Here is a 25739-nt window from a genome sequence, read left to right on the forward strand (position 1 = left end):
AGGAGGAGGAGGAGGAGGAGGAGGAGGAGGAGGAGAACTATGGATCCTTGATGCTCTCTGAGCTTGGGTGTGTTCTTGTAGGAGCTTGTACCGTAGCTCCAATTAAGATCAACAGAAATGGGGAAAGCCCTTTTTGATATCCGGTAGACGATGATCTTCTATTAGACAACAGAGATAAGTCAGTTTCTGTTTCTAAGTTTCTGCAAAATAACATTTTGTTAAATGGATGGAAGGAGAATACAGACATCCTAAAGTTCCTGATCTAAACTGGAATTCCATCAAAACTTTAGACTGGAGTAATTTCATGGCAAAGTGCACAGCCCAATTAAATGCTAAGTGATAGAAAGTATTTACTCAAACCACACCATGAAAGATTGTGAGAACTTGGATGTTCGCTCTTTTAGAGACTCTTTTAAAAAGTGTATCTACTGGAAATACATAGAGTTATCTATGATTTATATGTCCATCAATAAAAGGTCTCACAAAAGGTCTTGCTTCGCTATCTACGCTCCGCAGTAACTTTCCCAGATACTAGTCCCATGAAATTGTTGATAGAACTTTCTTAAATAGATGATACAATAATATCTATTTATGTACATGCCTGGATTGGAGATCGTTACACATGCAAATTTTCTTTTGCTGATAGGAAGATTGCTTCCTCCTGCAGATATAGCTAGCTGGCCTCTTGTTCCTAATACGAGTCTTTTCTGAACGGTATCATTTGCAGAAGAAATAAAAACCGATGCCTTTGGCTTCCAAAGGAACAAAACAAGTTTCAATTAAAGAATAATCTTCTCCATTATGAGCAAATTGTTTGGGGTATTTTATTTTATTTTTTGACAACAAAAAGTAATTTGCTGTGCTGAACAATCTCCCTGACAAGCTGTTAATGGGTGACTTAAAAGATCATAGAGAAGAGACAGAATAACAATGCACGTTGTTATACATTTAACAATCTGAGGGATTTGCAAATTTTGTTTCTAGCCGAGCTGGTACCAATTTAATGGCTTTCTTTTATTCTTATTTTTCCCTTCCCACAGGTTATGAGCATGGTTTCAGGGTTTGGACCCTTAATCACCGCTGGGATATTCTCTGCCACGCTCTCTTCCGCATTAGCTTCACTTGTCAGCGCGCCAAAGGTTTTCCAGGTACATTCAGAGGCCAAACAGTGTTTTTGTATCTTTTCCCGTAGCTCTACAATTTGTTAGCCATGCTTATGCTGACCAGTTGATCAGCCGGGGTGTGCGTCGCAAATACAACAGGTGTGAGTCCCATAGATCAGGGCTTTTCAACCTTTTCACTCATTGTACCACTTTTAGGATATGGCAACATCTGAGTACCACCAGTCGCCTAGAAAGATGTCAAAAACTTGATGCCCCCCCCAAAAAAGGAAAAAAGTGATAAAGTACAGGTAGTCCTCGACTTACAACAGTTCGCTTAGTGACTGTTCGAAGTTACAATGGCAATGAAAAAAGTGCCCCCCAAGCCACAGCCGAGCAAGACACCTGCCTGCCCACCCAGTGGCGCTTCTTCCTCCTGTCCGAGGTTTCCATTGTTGTGAGCATTTCTGTTGAGGATTGGCAGCGGAGGTGGAGTGCGGGGTGTTTGGTTTTTATTCCCCCCATCTGCTGGGTGGTTACAGCAGGGTTTGGTCACTTCACATGACCCTGGGACATTGTGACTGTCATAAATATGAATCAGTTGCCAAGCATCTGAATGTAAATCACAAGACCCTGGAGATGCTGCAACATTCCAGCTGATTGGTGCTTCTTCAGGGCTCAGCAGAAGTGCCAGGATCAGCGCCGAGCTCCAGCTGGAGCCTGGCGCTTCCGCTGAGCCCTGACAGCCCCGAAGAAGAGCTGATCCTGGCGCTTCCGCTGAGCCCTGACAGCCCTGCAGCTCCAGCCGTCTCTCGCTCAGGCTTGTGTGGTGCTGCCACTGGTTCAGCTCATTCCCCTCCCCCGCTACTTTTCTAGGATGGTCGCGTACCACCTGCCAGGTGCCCATGTACCATAGGTGGTACCCGTGCCACTGGTTGAAAAGCCCTGATATAGGGTTTCCTCCCTGAGCAGGGGGTTGGACTAGATGACCTCCAAGGTCCCTTCCAACTTTATTATTATTATTATTATTATTATTATTATTATTATTATTATTATTATTATTATTATTATTATTATTATTATTATTATTTGTTTGAATTGAGGTTCTCCTCGCCCAGGCTCTTAACATAATGCCATTACAGGTAGTCCTCAATTTACAAACATCCATTTAATGACCGAAGTTACAACAGCCCTGAAAAAAGTGACAAATGACTGTTTCTCACACTTACAAGCACTGCAGCATCTCCACAGTCAGGTGATCAAAATTCGGATGCTTGGCAACTGACTTGTACTTATCACAGTTCCAGTGTCCCGGGGTCAGTTGAATCCCCTTTTGTGACCTTCTGACGAGCAAAGTCAGTGGGGAAGCCAAGATTCCCTTAATGACCGGGTGACTAATTTAACGACTGCAGGGATTCCCTTAGCAACTGTGATGAGAAAAGTCGTAAAATGGGGCAAAACTCTCCTAACAACAAAAACATTGGGCTCAATTGTGGTTGCACGTCCAGGACTACCTTACTACAGAAATGCTACTTTGTTTATGGTGGCAACCTTGATGGGGTGTCTGAAAACGTGTGGGAGAGCAACTGATCACCAGATTATCAGTACAAGCCAGTATCCCACACAAGGGTGCAGATGGAGTTGTTTTCATCTTTCACGTCCTCACAGGATCCCTGCACTCCCAAAGTTATCAGGGTGGGCTAAGCAACTGCCCATTCACAATAATGTAGTTTAAACCCAAGACTTTAATGATAATCACTTGCAATGACGGGCGTGCTGTTCTTTTGAGGATAGCCAGGAGACCAAGCAGCCAAGAATTACATTTCTTAACCAAACTCTGCTCTTTCGACAGGCTCTCTGCAAGGATAACATCTATCGAGCGCTCCACTTTTTTGCCAAAGGATATGGGAAAAATAATGAACCGATCCGAGGATATATTCTGACTTTCTTCATTGCTTTGGCCTTCATTCTGATTGGTGGGTACAGCTCAAGGGGTGTGGGATTGGTGTCTGCAATGGGAAGACCGACAGCGGTCTAAGAAAAATACCACCGAATGCNAGAAAGAAAGAAAGAAAGAAAGAAAGAAAGAAAGAAAGAAAGAAAGAAAGAAAGAAAGAAAGAAAGAAAGAAAGAAAGAAAGAAAGATGCCAGCCACTGAAACGCTGAGTTTATATATCAGGCTAAACCATGATGTGTTAATGTTTGTGCCTTGCACTGTGTCATTCAAGCCATTATGGTTAAGCATGGTGCATCATGGTTGCACCAGGTATGAGGGTGATTGAATCAATGGAAGCTTTGGTCTTCCAAAGATTTGGCTACGGATACTTGCATAGTATATATGCATCTTGCTCAGTTTCTTAAGAAATCAAGCAACTGCCTTTGAGGGCATCTTCTTCAGGGCCTTTCAGTGTAGCATAAAGTTGTTTTTTTTCCCAAATGTCTGCATAAATCAAAGGTCTGCTGTTCCAAAGCAACAGCACAGTGAATTCTACCTGCTTTCATAATAGGTTCACAGCGCTGATCCCTGGGAGATTTCTGCTACAAACGTTCCCATTTGATCATCCTTTCTTTCATCTTACACTGTTTAAAATTCCTTTGTGATTTCCTATTTGGAACACACACAAAGCTTTGTCACTTTTACAATACAGAGTTTTTGGGTTTGGTGCAGACCACGTCTATTCTATTCTATGAGAGAGTGAGAGAGAGAGAGAGAGAGAGAGAGAGAGAGAAGAGGAGGAGGAGGAGGAAGAGGAGGAGGAGGAAGAAGAAGAAGAAGAAGAAGAAGAAGAAGAAGAAGAAGAAGAAGAAGAAGAAGAAGAAGAAGAAGAAGAAGAAGAAGAAGAAGAGGAGGAGAAGAAGAAGAAGAAGAAGAAGAAGAAGAAGAAGAAGAAGAAGAAGAAGAAGAAGAAGAAGAAGAAGAAGAAAAAATAATCTTTCATAATTTTTGTTTCGTTTTTAAAAAACGGAGGGCTTAAACAATTACAGGTAGTCCTCAATTTACAACTGTGCGTTTAGTGACTGTTCGAAGTTACAACGGCACCGAAAAAAGGGACTTGCAGATGTATGACCGCTGCAGCATCCCCATGGTCACGTGATCAAAATTCAGACCCTTGGCAACTGACTCACATTTGTGACGGTTGCAATGCAAAGGCGTGTGATTATCTTTTGTGACCTTCTGACAAATAAGTCAATGGGGAAGCCAGGTACTACACTTCACAACAGTGTTGCTAACTTAACAATGCAGCGATTCACTTAACAACTGTGTCGAGAAAGGTCGTAAAATGAGACAAAACTCACTTAACAACTGCCTTGCTTAGCAAGGGAAATTTTGGATGAAGTCTTTCTGAACCAGATTTAAAGTTAATTCGGGTTAACTTAGTATTTCTACCTGGCTTTGAAATCTCACACAAGTCCAAACACAACACTAACAAAATACAAAATATAATGCAATCCACCGCATCACCTCTCCCTTCGTAGACACAATCCATCACCCGTATATTTTGTCTTTTATTTTTATTTTTACAGCCGAGCTGAACACTATTGCTCCGATCATCTCCAACTTCTTCCTGGCTTCCTACGCCCTCATCAATTTCTCTTGTTTCCACGCGTCGTATGCAAAATCTCCAGGTTAGTTTTTCATTGCAGATTTTCACTTGCTTCTACATCTGGTAACTCAGTTTTTTTAAGACTTCTTCCAAGAGCAAATAATTCCAGGAGGCTTAAGCAGGAATAGGAACTTTCACATTAGGGGGACCGGAGGACTGCAAATCTTGCATAACAAGTGGAGGAAAATGTGTTTTACTCCTTGGTGGGCTGCCTTTTGTATTGTGGCATGTGTTTTATTGGGCAACAACTGTGTTTTATGAGATGCAGAGAAATGACTGAAGGCAGTAAATATATATTGGGGTACGGCACCGTTGGATCCTAGCAAGTGAAATAAATCCAAGCAGCCCTGTGGCGTCAGCTGCCAAGGGCTGGAACAATCCTCTCCTTTTATTATTTAGTGACTTCACCAAATCCAAAGAGGCTCAAAACAAAGTCACGTAAACAAAAACAAAAATAAAAGTCACAATTAAAACTTTCTTCTGCCTGGCAACTCCCAGTCCCACACTGGCAGTAATGCTTACTCAACAGAGTAAGACAGTGATGGTGAACCTTTTAGAGACCGAGTGCCCAAACTGCAACCCAAAACCCACTTATGTATCGTTGGGTGATGGGTGGGCGTGGCCCATTGGGTGGGCGTGGCTGCGGTGGTAACGGCAGACTGGGTGGGACTAAAAAGTTCAATCAATCAACTCCAACTTTGCAAGATCTTTTTTTTTCCCACGAAAAGTTGAAATTGATTGATTGATTGAATCTTTTTTTTTCCCACACGGCGACGGAGGCCTAAAGCGAAAAGGTTTTATAAAACCCAGCTGAAGGCCTAGGACTGGGGCAACGGCGTGCGTGCCCACAGAGGGCTCGGCGTGCCACCTGTGGCACGCGTGCCATAGGTTCGCCACCACAGGAGTAAGACATATCAAGGAACAGAACAACAAAAGTTGGAGGGGACCTTGGAGGTCTTCTAGTCCAACCCCTATACATTTACTCAATCAATTAATCAACCAATTGTATCTGGATGATTAGGAACTGACTCACTTTTTCTGATTCCCATAGGCTGGAGACCTGCCTTTAGGTATTACAACCTGTGGGTGTCCCTTTTTGGAGCTGTGCTCTGCTGTGGTGTCATGTTTGTCATCAACTGGTGGGCAGCTCTTATCACATACGCCATTGAGTTCTTTCTCTATATTTATGTGACCTACAAGAAGCCAGGTAAGGCTCAGAAAAATGAATAAATAAGCCGTTCAGGGTGGGGAGGGGAGAAAACGTCAGAGAAAATAAAAACCGAACACCCCCCCCCATCCCGCCCCTGCTGCCGATCCTCAACAGAAATGCTCACAACAATGAAAACCTCGGACAGGAGGAAGAGCGCGGCCAGGCGGGCAGGCGTCTTGCTCGGCTGTGGCTTGGGGGGGCACCTTTTTCAGTGCCATTGTAACTTCAAACAATCACTAAGCGAACTGTTGTAAGTCAAGGACTACGTGTACTTCATCATATTTTTTTTTCTTTTTTTGTCATCAAGTTTTTGACCCCTTGCTAGGCGACTGGTGGTACTCGGATGTTGCCATATCCTAAAAGTGGTACAATGGGTGAAAAGATTGAAAAGCCCTGGGCTAGACATACCTAGCTCCCTCAACTGTTCTGGGGCAGAATTCTTTGTATTGGAAAGAATTTCTAACCTGAGAGTCAGCTCTTATTCCTTTTTTTGCCCACGGTTAGTTAAAATCTAAAATCGTCCTGAAGGCAGGGCGAGAAGCAACGGGTGGAAACTGATCAAGGAGAGAAGCAACTTAGAACTAAGGAGAAACTTCCTGACAGTTAGAACAATTAACCAGTGGAACAACCTGCCTCCAGAAGCGGTGAATGCTCCAACACTGGAAGTTTTTAAGAAGGGACTGGACAGCCATTTGTCTGAAATGGTGTAGGGTTTCCTGCCTGAGCAGGGGGTTGGACTAGATGACCTCCAAGGTCCCTTCCAACTTTATTATTATTATCTCACGTCCCAAAAGTTTTGCCCGCCCTGCTTTATAACTGATTGGTGCACTATCCTTGCTGTGACTACACCCCAACCCATCTGGCAGTGGGAAAAGTTCGATATAGACAAAAGAAGCAGAGGTAATCAAAAGAAGCGCACACACACACACACACACACAAACACAAAACCAGACAAAAGCTATAGGGTAATTTATAGCTGGTTTTCTTTTTGTTTTTCTTCCTCACTGTACGTGTGACTTGCATAGGTACATATTGAAATCCATCAACCCTTCGCTGTCACGTCTAATTTAGTTACCAGGGGGATGTTCCTAGTGGAATTATTTTAAAAAGAACATTCTGATTTCAATTTTTCCTTTCTCCGTTCTTCTGCTTGTCCCCAGGGTGCTTTTTAATGCAGCTCAGTGGAGAAAGATTTCAAACAAGCACTCACGTTTTTTTCCCCTTAAGAATCCTGTGTATTCCCATCTCTGATAACTAATCCTCTCTGTCAGATGACTGCTGCCGTTTTAATCTGGCGTGCTCTCTCCTGTTAGGAAAAAAAAATAATCTCTGGAGGGATCTCCAAAGGTAGCTTTTGAAAAATGGTTTCTTTGTAGACTACCAACATATTGCCAGTAATGAGGTTTTTATGAGTTCTGTAGAGCAGCATATTGTAGCTTTTTCTACACAGAGCGCTGGAATTAACTAGAAACCTTGTCTTGTTTGCTTGCTTTTATTATTATTATTTAGAAGTCTAATAGCTACGCCGTCGCATTCACTTTCTGGCGATCCCCTTAGCTGAAGCAAACGATATTTCTTTAGCTTGTAGCAACGCTGTGCCAGCTTTAAACATGTGTACGCCTTCTCTGCTCTTTTTCCTTAACAAGCTTCTTTTCCATAAAATACTATATTATAAGCTATGTAGTTCTCAAAAGGAGCTGAAAAACATTAATGCAACAGACATCACGGTTGCTTTTGAAAAGTTGTCTTTCTACTTAATAGTGGAATTTGGCATCAGGCTGGTTAACTGTTCAGAAGCCAAGCAAGGCTTTTTAAAAAGAGAGACAGTAGTGTTTTCAGTTCTAGAAAAATCTCAGAATTGGACAGGAACAAATAAGCTTGAATGTGATGTAAATAACCAATACCACTGCAAATGATGGTGATGAACGTCCAGGTTTGAGAGAACGTGGAAGACACCGAGATCACAAAATGTGTAGAAGCTCACTTGAATATCTATTTTCACTCTGTTGCACAGAACCAAGACAGAATGGATTATTTCATTTTTTTTAATCTGATAAGACCGATTAGAAAAGAGTCAAGCAGGAGAGGTATGAAGAAAGACAAGAGAGATGACTTCGGGGAAGGAATGGGAGAATTGTTAAAGAAGGAGAAATGCCAACTCAGTCCCGAGAAAGTGGAAAACATGAGAAAGGAACTCAATGTAATGATCAAATAATCAATAATCAGTCTCTTGTTTATGTAGCTTTGATAGGCATACAAATAGGGGTGGGCAATTAATTTTCCCAAGGGGCCACATGAGACACTGGGATTGTTGTGAAGGGCTGATTCGATAGAGCTGTGAAGGTGCGTAGGCATGCACACATACATAAATTGGGGGAGGGAGGAATAGCAGTTGCCTTCAAAATAGAAGCAATCCATGCGAACCCGACAGGGACAGCCAATGGGCCAGATGTGGCCCAGGGGCCATAAAATCCCCAGGTCTGGCTTACACAATTCTGTTATTACACCCTACAACAGTGGTTCTCAACCTGTGGGTCGGGACCCCATTTGGGGTCGATTGACCATTTCACGGGGGTTGCCAAGCAAGGCTGTCCGCCATTTTTTTCCCCTTTTCCAGCGGGTGCCTTACCTCCCTTGGGCTGGGCCAGCTGGTGGTCAGCCTGCTCCGTCTCTGCCGCTTGCCAGCTACGCCTTGGCCGGCGCAGGGGGCGGAACCACACATGCGCAGCGCTCCCGGGCAGGGAAAGTCCTCGACTTACGACCGGTTGGGTAGTCCTCGACTTACGACCAGTTTAGTCCTCGACTTACGACCGGTTTAGTCCTTGACTTACGACCGGTTGGGGTTGCGGCATTAAAAAGGTTGAGAACCACTGCCCTACAACAATAAAGTCATTTTCTTGGAATCTCAGCAATGTCTTGATCTCGCCTACCTTGAAAGATTGAAAAAAAGGCAGGAATGCAACCGGGAAAACCCGGGTGACCACTTTGAAAGAGTCTGCAGATATTGTCGGGGTAAATTTAAAAATTGAGTAGGGCTGACTTCCACTAGCCAGGCATAAGATCGTAGTTCGCATATAGCATTCCACCTATAAAAATCAAGTGCTACTTCTTGTTACGATGGATCCAAAACAGGGTACCTGTAAAATGACTTTTGTTGAATATAGAAGCTAAAAGCGACGTGATTTCTTTTTGCTTGGACCACAGAAGTCAATTGGGGATCATCTGCCCAGGCACTTTACTACATTAATGCCGTTGAGAGCGCATTGGAACTAACTACAGTGGACGATCACGTGAAGAACTTCCGGTAGGTTGTTGCAGAAAGGGGTTCAACGATTATCAGATGTAAATGCACCTTCAGCTGTAATGCATCTCCTTCCATCTTTTGCAGGCCTCAATGCATCGTTTTAACAGGAGGACCTATGACAAGGCCGGCTTTGTTAGACATCACTCATTCATTCACGAAGGACAACGGTCTTTGCATCTGCTGTGAAGTGTTCATGGTAAGTTTGGCCCATACATATGTGTACCTGGTTCACAACTGGAAACTGCAGGTTTTCTACACAGAAAGCTAAGTCACAGAAAGATCTTCTTTGGTAGAAAGTTTGATCCTGACTGGCTCAAGGTTGACTCAGCCTTCCATCCCTTCCAAGGTCAATTAAATGAGGACCCAGATTGTTGGGGGCAAGAGGCTGACTCTGTAAAACCGCTTAGAGAGGCTGTAAAGCAGTGAAGCGGTATATAAATCTAAGTGCTATTGCTATTGCCCTTCCTTCCTTCCTTTCCTCCCTCCCTCCCTCCCTCTCTCCCTCCCTCCCTCTCTCCCTTCCTTCCTTCCTTCCTTCCTTCCTTCCTTCCTTCCTTCCTTCCTTCCATAACTCTGCCAACTGCCAGCAGTTCGATCCTGACCAGCTCAAGGTTGACTCAGCCTTCCAAGGTCAGTAAAATGAGGACCCAGATTGTTGGGGGGCAAAATGCGGACTCTGTAACTCACTTAGAGAGGGCTGTAAAGCAAAGTGAAGCGGTATATAAGTCTTAAGTACTGTTGCTATTTCTATTTGTTTAGTAACTGAAGTTACAGTGGCACTGAAAAAAGTGAGTTATAACCATTTTTCACACTTATGACCATTGCAAGATCCCCACAGTCACATGATCAAAATTTGGAAACTTGCCAATTGGCATTATTTATGATGCTTGCAGCATCCTGGGGTCAAGCAATTCCCCTTTTGTGACCTTCTGTCCCTTAACACTTAACAATGTCTTGCTTAGCAAAGTCGAAGACTACTTATATAAACTTATTTTTATAAGTGACTCTTCCAAATAATAAAAACAGCACAATCCAATAAAGGGTTTTTGTTTTTGCCCCATTAATTTATAATGCTAAGTTTTACTCCTTATTCCAGTGGGTATTTTATTCCAGTCTATAAAAGCTTTGGGCAGAAAGGTTTCCTTTTTTTTTTTACTTATTGGTTTCTAGTTTTATATGTCTGCAAATATTTTATATAACATGCTGTGTTGGTTTAGGTATTTTAAATTCCTTCTCTAAAATCTTCAACAGCATTTAGCTTTATTGACTAATAAAAATTGGCATAATGAAGTACTGTGAGCAGTTTAACTGGGAAAATAAAAGAATGATAAAATCGGAGTAGGCTATCGATACGACTCCCATTAAGATTCTGAATGATTCTTGCTTATATCTATTAATCCTTTGTTTAGTTTATATTCAGCTGATGCACGAATCTAAATTTTGGTAGCCATTGGGAAAAACTATGGTTAAGTAGCTGTTCTTATTTATTTTTTAATTCCTGTAGAGAGTGCTGTTTATTCTAAGCCTTGGAAAAATGCAGCCAAGCTACAGGATGCAGACAATAATACCAATTCAAAACGATACTCTTTCAGCTTGGGTGCCTTATTCCAGTGATGGCGAACCTTTTAGAGACTGAGTGCCTAAACTGCAACCCAAAACCCACTTATGCATCGCTGAGTGCCGGGTGGGTGTGGCCCATTGGGTGGGCGTGGCTGCGGTGGTAACGGCAGACTGGGTGGGACTAAAAAGTTCAATCAATCAATTCCAACTTTGCAAGATTTTTTTTTCCCCGCGAGAAGTTGAAATTGACTGATTGAACCTTCTTTTTTTTTTTTTGCACACGGCGGCAGAAGCCTAAAGCAAAAAGGTTTTATAAAACCCAGCTAAAGGCCTAGGACTGGGGCGACGGTGCGGGTGCCCACAGAGAGGGCTCTGAGTGCCGCCTCTGGCACCCGTGCCATAGGTTTGGCACCACTGCCTTATTCCAATATCCCTAATTTAGGGCCAGGACTAGCAGCCAAAACCTCAGCATTCAGATCCTCTACAGACGAGTTCAGTGGTTCAACTGATGCTGATGGAGGCCTTTCTCGACTTACAACAGTTCATTTAGTGACCGTTCAAAATGACAGCGGCACTGAAAAAAGTGACTTACCGCCGTTGCAGCGTCCCCATGGGCACGTGATCAAAATTCAGACGCTTGGCAACTGGTTCGTGTTTATGACGGTTGCCGTGTCCCGGGTGATGTGATTCCTCTTTTATGACTTTTTGACAAAGTCAATGGGGAAGGCAAATTCACTTAACTATATTACTAACTTTAACTGCAATGATTCACTTAATTCTGGGAAGAAAAGTTGTAAAAAGGGGCAACGCTCACTTAACAAATGTCTTACTTAACTTGCTTACTCTTACTTACTTACAGAAATTGTGGTACTAGGTCTAGAATTACCTGTATGAAGCTTCAGTCCTGAATAAGCCCATTATTTTCAGGATATCTTAGCCCTTTCAAGACCGACTTGCAGGTTTAATTAAAAAAAAAAAAAAACGACAAAGGAAGCCTTTGCATAATGGGAATTCAAATTCACATTTTCCATAGCTAGACTGGAAAGCACTGCCACTACATGGCCAACAGACTTGTAAACAGCCCCTGTGTCAAAACTGGGATTTGTCGGCATATGTTTGTTTATATAAAACATATCCTCTTCGCTTCTAAATGTTGAGAAAACATTTAGGGCAGCCAGCAATAATAAAACTCTCCAAGAAGTTCCAAAGCTAATCTAATTTGAAACAAAACAATTGCAAAGCAGGAAAAAAAAAACAGGGGGGTGGGGAATTAGTCTATGTCAGTGGTTCTCAACCTGTGGGTCGGGACCCCATTTGGGGTAGATCGACCATTTCATGGGGGTCGCCAAGCAAGGCTGTCCGCCATTTTTTTTGTCCGCCATTTTTTTTGTCTGCCATTTTTTCCCCCTTTTCCGGCGGGTGCCTTACCTCCCTTGAGCTGGGCCAGCTGGTGGTCGGCCTGCTCCATCTCTGCCGCTTGCCAGCTACGCCTCGGCCGGCGCAGGGGGCGGAACCACGCATGCGCGGCGCTCCCGGGCAGGGAAAGTCCTCGACTTACAACCGGTTGGGTAGTCCTCGACTTATGACCGGTTTAGTCCTCAACTTACGACCGGTTTAGTCCTCGACTTACGACCGGTTTAGTCCTCGACTTACGACTGGTTGGGGTCACGGCATTAAAAAGGTTGAGAACCACTGGTCTATGTCATCAGGTGAAATCTGTAGCCAGTTAACACTGAAGGGAATAGCAAATTGTCTCCTGCAGGAGGGGAAAAAATACCCTCCACAATTTAGATGTAATTCCTGAGAATGCCCTTTCTTTGGTCCCCCCCCCATCTGCTGATGAATTCTTTTATGCAAAACACCCCAGGTTAGGGAGGCTTTTGCGCATAGATACTATGAAGTACGAACATTATTATTTTTTTTAAAGAAAATAACTGTGAATACTTGGCGCCCACCTACCATCGAGTTTCTCTGTTAATCCTTCATGCTTTCCCCGTTAAATTAAAACTCTCCCCAAGCTGAATTTTTTGAAATGGGTCTTTTTCTATCGTCGTCATGAAACTTAAGGGCTGGCTCAACACTGACTGAACGGAAAGCGAACGATTTGGACCTGCAAAAAATGGAAATCTCTGCAACAACAAAAAAAAAACAAAACACCCCCCCCCCCAAAAAAATCTTTTGTGGGAATCTATTTTTTTCCTTTGACGCACGTCGCAGCCCCTCACCGAGCCGATTCAGTCCCTCCCTCGAAATCAGGCTATTGTGTAGGGCATAATGCAGACTCCTCCTCTCTAATGTATGATCGTGTCACACAGGGCCCACGCAAGCTGTGCGTTACAGAGATGAACAGTGGCACGACAACGAAGCAGGCCTGGCTGGCGAAGAATAAAAGGAAAGCTTTTTATGCGGCGGTGGCGGCCGACAGCTTTAGAGATGGAGTCAGAAGTCTTCTTCAGGTGAGCTGCTTGAAGTGTGGCTTCAAAGCAGCCTCCGCTAGCCAAGAATGTTGGTTTATACAGGAAGGTTTACCTTTTGGAAAGCATCATGGAGCTGCAGAGGGTATCCTGGGGGCACTGCTCTTTGTATTTTAGCTTATTTCGGGAATAACTCTATTTTGAGGCCATGGATTTATAGGGGGGAAATGAATCAATTCCATATTTTAATGTTTCTCACCTTGGTGGCTTGAAGATGGGTGGGTTTCAACTCCCAGAATTCCCCAGCTATCATGGCTTGAAGATGTGTAGATTTTTTACTTCTGGAATTCCACAGCCAGCATGGGAATTCTGGAAGTTGATGTCTACCATCTTCAAACTTCCAAGGTTGGGAAGCATGGCCATATTCAATGATCAAGGGCCTCTATTGAATAGGGATGCTTTACAGGAACTTAAATGTCTCAGACTACCCAAGCAATTACCTACACTTATGTAATACTACCAGTATTTTATATTGGATCACAAAATAGATTTAATATAGTGAAATTAACACTTCATCTTCTAACACTGGAGTACACAGGGGAAAAGAAGCTCGTTCTCATACAAGCAACCAGATGTTCTAATTGCTGTGAAATTAAACAATGAGTTTATGATCAGAGTATTAATTTGATTGCTACACCATCAGATATAATGAGCGAGCACACTAATGCTTCTGAAACAAGAGAATATTTTCATTTTTTTTAAAAAATGACTAGGCTGAAAGCACTCACGATTTTCAGGGGGAGGACAAATCTAAAGTACTGAAGTGGAAGACGTGCTTGTTCTAAAAAAAATAATAATTTCCAACTGTATTCAAAAAGGTTTACTGTCAAAGGAGACAGACTTGAATGTAGTAGCTGTCCTATGAAAGGTATTATATAGCACTTGCTCAATGTTTTGTTGTTGCTGTTGTTAGTTGCGAAGTCATGTCCAACCCATCGCGACCCCATGGACAATGTTCCTCCAGGCCTTCCTGTCCTCTACCATCTTCTGGAGTCCATTTAAGCTCAGGCCTACTGCTTCAGTGACTCCATCCAGCTACCTCATTCTCTGTCGTCCCCTTCTCTTGCCCTCCATCTTTCCCAGCATCAGGCTCTTCTCCAGTGAGTCCTTCCTTCTCATTAGGTGGCCAAAGTACTTGAGTTTCAACTTCAGGATCTGGCCTTCTAAAGAGCAGTCAGGGTCAATCTCTTCTAGGACTGACTGGTTTGAACGCCTTGCAGTCTAAGGGACTCGCAGGAGTCTTCTCCACCACCATAGTTCAAAGGCCTCCATTCTTTGTCGCTCAGCCTTTCTTATGGTCCAACTTTCACAGCCATGCATTGCAACTGGGAAAACCATGGCCTTGACTATACGTACTTTTGTTGGCAGGGTGATGTCTCTGCTTTTTAGTATGCTGTCTAGATTTGCCATAGCTTTCCTCCCCAGGAGCAAGCGTCTTTTAATTTCTTGGCCCAATGTTATAGCTCTTTAAACATATAAACATCATCCTTGCTTTCTGTAAAGGCTCTGCAAATGCTGGCACAGATTGTGTTAAAAGCAATCACACAACCGGTAGTCTGAAAAATCTGTTGCTCTTTAGCTTTCAAACTTTGATTTTTGAATCCAAAGAAATGCAAATGGATGCTGCTATAGTCAATTACATTTCTGCAGTTTAAAAATCATTTTATACAGTAGCTGAGATGATTTAGAACTAATCTTCATATGTGCTGCTTGGGTACAAGCATGAAGGACACCCGCCAGATAGATTTTAATCTTAAATCCCTCCAGAACGTTACCGTATTCCCATTATATTTTGGCATTACTTCTAATTTTAGATAAATCTTGCACATGCCTTGCTTTAAACACTGTATTTTATACCTGGCAGGCCTCTGGTTTGGGAAGAATGAGACCTAATACTTTGGTGCTTGGATTTAAAAAAGATTGGAGACATGCCACTGCAACACAAGTTGAAAATTACACAGGTGCCATACAGTAAGTTTGGATTTGGAAGTATGTTATATTGCTGGAGCTAGAAGCATCTCTAAACAACTTCTCATTTTATTTTATACTTTTTTTAAAAAAAAGCCTGATTTATAAAATCATTTTTGAACCTGCAATTCAAGATTCCAGACATGGCAAGACAAAAACAGCTGCTATTATTTCTTGTGCTCACGAAACAAAATAAAGATAATGCTTGTATGCAAGAAAAGACTACAGTATGTTCTAGAGGCTTGCACAGTTTGAAAACGATTTAGCAATATTTCAGATTTCTTGAAAAGACAAAACCTAGCTGCTAGTCATTAAAGCAGCAGGGTTTTTTTTTCAGGCTTCCTTGCAAACATTTTTGAAGTAGACATATGCATAGTATATGCCTACATTATTTTTAAGGCCATATTATAAGTTTGATTCAAGTTAAAATTTACTTAGCAGTCGTGGCTCAAATTCAAGAACCTCTGGGAACGAAAGAACTCTGAGATACCGTATTTAAATGAAGCCTGGCCAGAGGCAAATATGGAGCAAATTAGAAAGTTGCCACTGGACAGGAGTCAGGCAATGAAAAGGGAGAGGCGAATGTTATTCAGTGTTGTAAGTGATCCAAGAGACGCAGACTTGATCTAGTAAGGAAGTCTCATTATAGAAATCCAATTATTTTCACTTATCGTGCACAATGAGCTTTGCTGTAACTGTTACTATTGCAATGCAGGTAATTCAATGTTTTTTTCTTTTAATTTTTAATGTAAACTTTATTCCAGCGATGCGTTCGACTTTGAATTTGGTGTGATAATTGTTCGAATAAGCCAAGGGTTTGATGTATCGCAAGTCCTCCAGGTTCAAGGTAGGTCGAAGACTTAGGAAAATTTCCAGCCATTCCTATAAGAAAGTGATGCTTTCTGGGAACAAAAACGTTCCCCTAATAATTCTACCGATTTCTAAACACGGAGAAGTTTTTTCCTGGAAAGGAGTGGCAAGGGAATTCTGGGAGTTGAGGTCCACACATCTGAAATGTGGCCAAGTTTGAAAAAAACAGCTATACTACGGTTGGTAAAGGATGCAATTCTGCTAACGGGTGAAAACTCTTACAGCAGAATGCCACCTGTATTGTGTGAGTTGCTGAATTTTCCAGTTGGCTTTCTGGCTCCCTCCCATGTGCTGGTCATAATCCTATATAGCACTTTATATCTTGAATCCCTCTACCTTTAGATATGTTGGCTGGGGAGTCCACACATCTTAACATCGCCAAGTTTGAAAAACTATAGATTCTAAAGTCGCCTTCAAGAGCACCCCACAATAAAGCCAACGGTAGCAGGTTAATTGGGAAACGACAAAGCATGGTAGACCGTGCTTCCTAACTAAGGAATATTATTATATCTTCCGTGCAATGCATTATTTGACAATCAGATCCCCATCGCTATGCTGTCCTTTGTGCAGAGTTGATTTAAAAAAAAAAAACATTATCAGGAACTAAACGGGAAAAAAAAACAGCAAAATGCCATTTCACCTATGGAACAGATCATTTTTCTATGCAGTTCTTGCTTTAAAATATTTTAGATAGAATTTTTTTTGACTTTTAGCAAGAACTAAGAATAACCCATGATTTCTACTTCAAATATTTTTTAATACCTTAGCTATAGGAACCCAGACTTCATAAGCTGCTTTCAAGCTAGCTTCCAGTTGGGGTTTATTACCAAATAAAATAAAATAAAATGAACCTAAGGCAAATCCAGATGTTCAGTTAAAGTATAATTAAGTAAACTCAAGCCTATTCTTAATGGCATGTAAAGACCAGGCCACTAAGTCTGTATTTATGATTTTGTTTTTGCTTAAAATCAATGTGTGATCATAGCTGTCATAAAAAATTGTAACCCTCTGCTGCCATCTGCTGTCTTTTTTGTGTGTTTCCACACAATTGATATTTCCGCTAAAATGTTTCCAAAATACCATGAAACAAAATGCAGAAATCAAATGTTTACGCCTGATGCATGCATGTTTTCAAAGTAAAAAAATGCATTTATGGATGTCCTGAGGCAGGAATTTATTATAGAACAAAAAATGCTGAAGCAGCATCTTCATTTAAGGGTATCTGACAGGAGGCAATCATTGACAGGTAAAAAGGAAATGGAAAAGCTGATATGTCAGGTTCAGAGATAGAACCATAATTGAATTCTATCCGTGTTTTTCTTGGACAATTCCTAGTCACCCCACCAATCTTTCTTTTGGTTAACAGAGGAACTGAAGAAGATGGAGCAGGAGAGACAAGCCCTAGAAGCAACTCTTAAAGATAATGAATTTGAAGAACAAAATTATGGTATCCGTAGATTCTTTAGAAGAACCACCAAGCTCAACTTTTCAAAGACGATGCCCAAAAAAGGTATAAGCTTAAAAATAGTGTGTGAATAAGACCTGCCTATAAGCTTTTTTTTTTCCTGAAAAGCTACTTCAAGAACAGACTGCCATGCAAAGTCACATTAGTCTATTGTAACAAAATAGACAATATTCTAGAAGCAACTTAAAAAGCAGATTTATGGAAACCTAAACTGTCACAGATGATCAAAAAAAGAGGAAATAGTTCAGCAAAAAATACAGATTTGCAAATTTTATGCTAGCCACATGGACAGAGTGATGTTCTCATAGAGAAGCAAACTGGGAAATAATTGCTATAATCAAAAAAGAAACGCCATATTATCTTTTCATAGTGCAGAAAATTCTTTTGCAGGGTGAATCTAGTGGCCCATTTGCTAACTGCTGAAATGTCTCTTGCTAATGTTCTCCACACGGTAGTAGGCATAGTTTCTCAACAGTTCCTCCAATTATGGAGCAGTCTTTGAGCACAGAACTTTTTAGGAAAGATCTACTATTTTCTCCACCCCTTTTTTCAAGTCCTAGCACCCAAATCAAGAGGTAACTCCCAAACAGAACAAAATACCAACGGTGGCGAGTTACCAAATGCTGTGTGTTTGCAATGTATTACATGTTCAGGGATTCCAGACTTTTGATTATTGGTTCTCATCGTCTTTTAAGTGATATTTTAAAACCCAAGCATTTGCTTTTAACATTTGCCTAACCAAAACAAAAATGTATAAAACGATTATTAAAGCTAACTATGAGCTCGTCTCTCTCGTTTCAGGCTGCAGCATTAGCACAATCTCTTCAGTCCACGTTGGGGAATTCAATCAACGGCTGCTTGAAGCTAGTCTTCAGTTTAAAAAAAAGCAAGGGAAGGGCTCCATCGACGTGTGGTGGCTGTTTGATGATGGAGGTAAGCCCCCAAAAAGACCACCATCACCACCACCTTAGGTACCAGGATCACGACTATAACCCTGTATAAGATTTGCAAAACAAGTAACCAAAAATGTAATTTTAAAAAAACCCTTTTTAAAGTCAACGACCTTCCACTTTCAATATTAGTGAAAAAGTACATTTATCTTACTTATACAGCGTTCTGACTTGCTACATTGGTGTGAAGGAGAATAGAATGGAATGGAATGGAATAGAATGGAGTGGAATGGAATGGAATAGAATAGAATAGGAGTTGGAAGGGACCTTGGAGGTCTTCTAGTCCAACCCCCTGCTCAGGCAGGAAACCCTATACCATTTCAGACAATTGGTTGTCCAATCTCTTCTTAAAAACTTCCAGTATTGGAGCATTCACAACTGGAGCATTCATAATATGATCTATTTTTTTTCACCTAGGGCTAATCCTCCTAATTCCCTACATTCTGACACTCCGGAAAAAGTGGAAGGATTGCAAACTAAGGATCTTTACTGGCGGAAAAGTTACTCGTCTTGAAGAAGAAAAGTTGATGTAAGAAAATCCATAACCTTACCCTGAGAATTTACTTTTACTGCATCCTTGTCAGCCTCCAAAAAGCAAGTCATTTTGTGATTCTTCCAAGCATTATGGTTTTCTTTTATTGTTCCTCATCTCACAGAATTTTGATAAACTAAAAAAATGCTAACCACCCCCATAAGGCGGTTATACTCTGGGAATTATTGAGGAGCTGTCTTCACCCTCTTTCTCTCACACAAACTATCTGAACAGAGTTGCCTCTTGCTTCTCCAGAACGCAGCTCCTTCCTCCTGAGATTCCAGGCTAAATTCCATCCTATTCCCAAAATTATTTGCGTATAGGAAGAAACGAAGAAAATGATGTATCTAAAGCGGTTTGAGATATCTAAAGTACTGTGCAACCAGTAGTAGAATTACAGTATTAACCTTGTGAACTCTATAAAGCTTCCTCCTTCCTCCTTCAAGATGGACAGTGATTAATATTTATATGTTACTTATATTGTAAGGGTGTAGGTCTATACATGTTGTATATAGTGTTTTAAGTGTGTATTACGTATGTATACACTTTGAGAGGAAGCAACTAAATTTCTTTCTTTTTTAATGTGTGCCATTGTACCCACAGGAAAAAATGACAATACAGGTTATCTAATTTAATCTAGAAGTAAATTTTTTATAGCTTATTTTGTTGCAGCATTACTTCTTAGAAAGTTTTACTGTTACGTGGTTTTTCGTTCATGTTTCAGCTCCATGCCCTGCTAAAAGGTATTTTGGATTCTCTTTTAGGTAGGTAGGCAGACAGAATGTGACCTGGTCTTGGTCTTTTATACATCAGACTGCCATCTTAGCACACTTACCTACTTCAGTGTAAACAAATTGCATTTTTCAATCCAATGCAAAGGATTACCTATCAAATTATTGTATCCCATGCATGCTGACTTTAACTCTTACACGCTGAATAGGATTGGAAGTAAATCCCTTATGTTTTACTATCAAGCTTTCTGAATTTTGCAATTAAAATGGCTTCCCTTTTTTAATGTTTCAGGATGGCTTCGCTGTTAAGTAAGTTTAGAATAAAATTTGCCGACATTAATATAATTGGAGACATCAACATGAAACCCAATAAAGAGAGGTAAGCGTCACAATTTTCCAAGAAGTGCAGTTGTTTTAAAGGGAACACCTAAAAATGGAATATGTAAAAACCTGCTCTTGCTGCTGGTTAAGTCTTATTTTTCCATTTAGGGGGGGAAAAAAGATCAAGCAAAATCATGGGTGTTCATTCTATTACTGCAGAGAAGGTAGCAAACTGCCAAAGAAAAATGGATTTTTAAAGTATTATTGAAATTGCTGGGCCTTTTTGAAAAAGGAGATCAGGCAGCCATTGACATCCACTTTCTTTTAAAGGATAATATGCTTAACTAAATAAATAACTATAATTTATTTTATTTCATTTGTATACACACATACACAAAAAAAAATAGTGTTGTGTGTGGTGGATGAATTGAAAGATATTTTATTCTGTCTTGAATTGTGGCTAATCATGTGGCTATAAAGGCTATAATTTGTTTAATGAATATTAAATAAATTCTGGAATTGTCGTTTATTATCCCAAATGCAAGGGTAAGTACATATTTGAACCCAGCCTGGCTATACTGCTGAGACTTTTCAGGGGCTTAAATATGCTATGAAAGTGCACTTTACCAGAACACCATTATTTAGAAAGTCTGTAAGAGCTTGGTATTAGTTGTCTAGATGTAGCCAATTTATTTCAACATGCTAATTTCCAGAGATACCTATGTTAAGTCTGTAACCACAAAGAAAAGACATAGTGTGGCATCCTTGTTTTTATATAAAATAATTTCACTTAACTTCAATGGCATTTACTTCCAGCTCAGTTTTAATCTTCTAATCAACAGTAATAAAAATAAAGCTAATATTAGGGTATAATGCAAGCAGAATTTTTCCCCCCAAAAAAGGCTTGTTTCTCATGTACACATCTATGAATATATTCAGTAGTATTGTGAAATGAAATATTATGTATAACTTTTATCAATTCAATATGGGATATAAATTGACAGCAGTGACAACATACACCTGACAAACTTACTCTACTGCGATGGCAATGCCCACGCTTAAAACCTGATACGGTTTAAAGATTTTTACTGAATTCAGCTATCGTTCTACAGCCAAGATCTTGTCCAATCTTAAGAATATCTGTAAAATGAAGAGTTAGAGCCCTGCTGTGAAGTCTCTTTATAATTTCTGTTCCAGCTGGAAATTCTTTGAAGAGATGATTGAACCCTATCGCCTTCATGAAAGCTGCAAAGATTTAACAACCGCTGAGAAATTAAAGAGAGAGGCACCGTGGAAAATCACTGATGCAGAACTGGAAGCATTCAAGGAAAAGGTAACCAGCCATACCTTTAGTTACCTTTGACACTATAAAGAGGCTATTTGAAAGAGAAAGCAGAGCATATCGATTATTACCAGGGGGAAAAAAAACCCATATTGTCCGTGATATATATTGCATGCTCTTTCTACCCAAATTTTACTCATAATCATTTTAAAGCAATAACTTTCATCGAGATTATTCATTTTATTAACAGAAGACAGTCCTTCACTTGGAGAGAGCTTTTGAGTTGGCAGAAACTTTGCTTCAGAGCACTGTTTTCTCAATTCTGGCAGCTTAAATGGGTAGATTTCAACTCCCAAAATTACCCCAGCCAGCATTCTGGGAGGTGAATTTCACCCATCTTTAAGCTGCCAAGGTTGAAAAAACACTAACTTAGATGAGAAAGCAATGTTTCTTTAATTGCCCAATAGCCTATGCCAGTGATGGCGAACCTTTTAGAGACCGAGTGCCCAAACTGCAACCCAAAACCCACTTATTTATCGCAAAGTGCCAACACGGCAATTTAAACTGAATACTGAGGTTTTAGTTTAGAAAAAGCAACTCATACATTAACATCTTTTTGTCTTAAAAGAAAAACACAATGACAAAGCTTTCAATGACACAAACAACTTTTTACTGAAAGGTAAAAGTTTGCATTTGGCATGCCTTTGAACAATTCATGTGATTTTTTTGCTGTTGTATGCATGCTGCTAATTTGTCTAGCCTTGGCTTATACTTTGTAAGTTTGAGAGCAACATATGCAGCACTCAGGTCATCTGTTAAGTCTGTTTCTGGTGTCAGGCTTGTTTTGGCTAGGAAGAGGGTTGAGATATGGCTTTTTCCTGCAAAAACTTAGCCAAAGACCGAGGCGCGCATGCCCACAGAGAGGGCTCCGAGTTCCCCCTCTGGCACGCATGCCATAGGTTCGCCACCACTGGCCTATGCTTTCCAAAATCTGTAGTCCTCATTTAACAGCCCTAACTGGGACCGGAATTTCCAACCACTAAGCAATGTGGTCCTTAGGTCGGAACCACTAAGCAACAATAATTTCTGTCGTCCTTGTTCCTCATTCGAACGCAAGTCTCCTGGTTTCTAGGCCAGCACCTGAAGAGTCTCACCAAGTAGGACTCAATTTTCAGGAGAATGGATGGGGAGAACATCTAACATAAGAGATATATAATCTAGTACTGAATTCTGCAACAATTTCTGTCATCCCACATCAAAGCAGTTGCAGACAACATAACACTGAACCTGTTCTGTGCACTGCTCTAACTCCAACAGTGAATGTTAATTTGGGATATACAGTATGTTAGCTGAATGGGACCAGTACATATGACACATAAGCTTCATTGTATATTCTTTAAACATTAAGGATAGCATTGTCTGGGACAGTTGCCAGAGGAGGATCAAAGTAGGATTCAGTAGGATCACTGATCTGAGCACAAGACTAATCGTACATTTTAAAATCCTTCCAACTCTTAATTTCTTTAAATGAATTTACATGCATAGTTATTATATTCTGTAGCCATGAGTATTTCATGAGGCAAGATAAATATGGATTCATATTGATTTAATAACAGAAAATAACTATCCAACAAACCAGGCTAAGTATCTTGCTTCCAATTTGCAAATTACGTACTTTAATGTGCAAAAGTCATATTTCAGTCAACAGATTTATCCAAAGATAGGCAGAAATGTACGGCATGAACTTATTTCAAAGTTTCTCATAAAGAAGCCTTTCTGGAACATATTTAAACTTTTAAGGATGATAGAAAAAAAATATTTCTAATGTAATGAACTTTTGATTTTAAACAGAGTTACCGTCAGGTCCGTTTGAATGAACTCTTACAGGAGCACTCTCGAGCTGCTAATCTAATTATTCTGTAAGTTACACATTTTTTAATTTGTTGTCCCTACTGAGAGTTTGAGGCAAGATTGTAAATTGAAGAACAGTCATCTACAGTATGAATTGCTTCCATCTGGTAACCCTAGTCTAGGAGACAATTAATATACTAGCACTGAGTCTTACTAATACTTCCTCCTCTTCAATTCAACAGGAGCCTACCAGTGGCAAGAAAAGGAATTATATCAGATTACCTCTACATGGCTTGGTTAGAAATCCTCTCAAAGAATCTACCTCCGGTGTTGCTCATTCGAGGCAACCACAAAAATGTACTAACGTTTTACTCATAACAAACTCCCCCCCTGGAGTCCATTACATGCATTCTGGACATAACAATGGACTTAATGTAACAAACAGACTTCCAACAGATTATTTTGCTATCAGTATCACAGAGTAAAAAATGAATCATATCCACAAAAAGGGAAGAAGAAACGGAAAACCAGGATTGACAGGGCAAGGTGAAATGGAAGAGAATACCTTGAAAAAAAACCTGCATTCCACATTTCCAGTCTCTCTTTAAAAATCTAGCTTTCATCACAAATGTCAGAATATACACCAACTTCCACTCCTATTATGAATACATTAGGTTTGATTACTGCAGTCCTGTGCTCCAGAATAACGTACAATTCTAGTTATGCAGAAAGTTCCATTCTCCCCCAAAGAATCCAAAATGTATGATTTTCTGCTCAATGCTATACCAGCCTACATAACTTCAATGTTTGTGTTCCATAAATAAATCTGGTTGTAATATTTTTTTCTATTCCTGTCAGTGTAACGGGGGAGCAAAATGTCCTAATTTATAATGTGTAACATGTAGTTTCAAATGATCACCTCAAGATAAGCTGAAATCATATTCAATCAACACTCAAGAAAACTTTGAAAGCAAAAATATGTGTACTAACCTGAATTTTTAAAGATTTCATAGTGACATTGATTTCTTTAGAATTATAAATGGAAGTAAACTAGCACAGTGGCTTGGCACAACTTAAGATATGTTTTTTAATAAATTTTAATCTTTTTCTGACTGGTAGGAATATTTCAATTTGTATATTAATTTGTTAACAAATAAAAATGAATCAAAGGTTTATCCCCATTGCATACTTTGATTTATTGATTTTTTTTTTGTTTCCATCTGAAAAAAAATTCAAAGAGGCATCTTTATTAAATTTGTTGCAACACAGGCTACATTGAACATTAGAAAAACTAACACATTTGTCCCAAATTTTTGTGCACTAAAATTCCTATTGTCCAAAGCATCATAAACTGGCAACAAAAATATGTGGTTTGTCATAATTCAAGTGATAAATATTACCAGCCATATATAACATTTGATACACAATCATCTTAGAATAGTTAGATTTCATCTAAATCAGTGGTTCTCAACCTTCCTAATGCCGCGACCCTTTAATACAGTTCCTCATGTTGTGGTGACCCCCAACCATAAAATTATTTTCGTTGCTACTTCATAACTGTTAATTTTGCTACTGTTATGAATCGTAATATAAATATCTGATATGCAGGATGTATTTTCATTGTTACAAATTGAACATAATTAAAGCATAGTGATTAATCACAAAAACAATATGTAATTATATATTGTGAAATATTTATTTCTAATTACAAATAAATGAAAATTTTGTCTTGAAGCATGGTGTAGCATGGGTAACAGTCTTAATATAACAACAGTAAACTACATTGCTACATTTTGCGACAGTATGCGTAAAAAGCCAACGTCAGTGCGAAGGTTGAGATTGCTTCTTTCTCACCAGATCAGAAATTCTCGGGGCAGTCTTTGCAAGAGCACAACGAAGATCATCTTCCACAGCAAGTCTAGTTCTGTATTTAGACTTGATAACCAACAAGCTGGAAAACCCTGTTTCACAAAGATATGTTGTTGGAAATGGAAGAAGGAGGCGCAACACAATCTCAGACAGAACAGGATATGACTGCAAATACTTGATCCAGAATTTTGTAACTGGCATTGTAGAGAAATCAGTTCTCGCTGCATCGCTGTTAATAAGTTCAATGAACTCCTCTTGTGCTGACTCAGGAACATTTTCAACTGCGACTGTGAATGGGTTTCTGGCAAGTGCAAATGGGGTGTCAGGTAGATTTGGAAAGTACGATGAAATTTCGTCTTCAAGCATGTGCAAGTGTTCTTTCACAGAAATTATCATCGTAATCCTTTTGTCTGGTTCAATGTCATGTTCCTCAAAGAAAGCAGATAAGGTAGGCAACATGTAAGTTTTATTTTCATCCAATTTTTTTTGCCAAAGCTGAAGTTTCATTTGGAATGATCGGATCTTTTCAGACAAATCAAGGCATGTTGCATCTGGTCCTTGCAGTGATAAATTTAACTCATTCAAGATGGCAAAGATGTCAACCAAGTAAGCTATTTTCTGCAGTTCACTTCTATCGCTGAAAAGTG

At 40.1% G+C, this 25739-nt stretch overlaps 1 protein-coding gene across 1 annotated transcript in view; it reads left to right on the plus strand.

Moving 5' to 3' along the window:
• SLC12A1 (solute carrier family 12 member 1) overlaps nt 1-23601 on the plus strand; it is a 38645-nt gene extending 15044 nt beyond the window's left edge. Inside the window, exons 11-26 of the mRNA XM_015816221.1 lie at nt 1041-1148; nt 2953-3076; nt 4626-4727; nt 5757-5912; nt 9120-9219; nt 9304-9415; nt 13095-13235; nt 15118-15224; nt 15986-16068; nt 17458-17601; nt 18358-18489; nt 18924-19035; nt 20062-20148; nt 21288-21423; nt 23224-23291; nt 23466-23601. Coding sequence (XP_015671707.1) covers nt 1041-1148; nt 2953-3076; nt 4626-4727; nt 5757-5912; nt 9120-9219; nt 9304-9415; nt 13095-13235; nt 15118-15224; nt 15986-16068; nt 17458-17601; nt 18358-18489; nt 18924-19035; nt 20062-20148; nt 21288-21423; nt 23224-23291; nt 23466-23601 — 1848 coding nt within the window. The remainder of the gene's footprint in view (nt 1-1040; nt 1149-2952; nt 3077-4625; nt 4728-5756; nt 5913-9119; nt 9220-9303; nt 9416-13094; nt 13236-15117; nt 15225-15985; nt 16069-17457; nt 17602-18357; nt 18490-18923; nt 19036-20061; nt 20149-21287; nt 21424-23223; nt 23292-23465) is intronic.
• Nucleotides 23602-25739: the final 2138 nt, after the last annotated feature.

The sequence above is a fragment of the Protobothrops mucrosquamatus genome, unplaced genomic scaffold (assembly GCF_001527695.2).
Source record: "Protobothrops mucrosquamatus isolate PMUCROS unplaced genomic scaffold, P.Mucros_1.0 scaffold415, whole genome shotgun sequence".
Lineage (NCBI taxonomy): Eukaryota > Metazoa > Chordata > Lepidosauria > Squamata > Viperidae > Protobothrops > Protobothrops mucrosquamatus.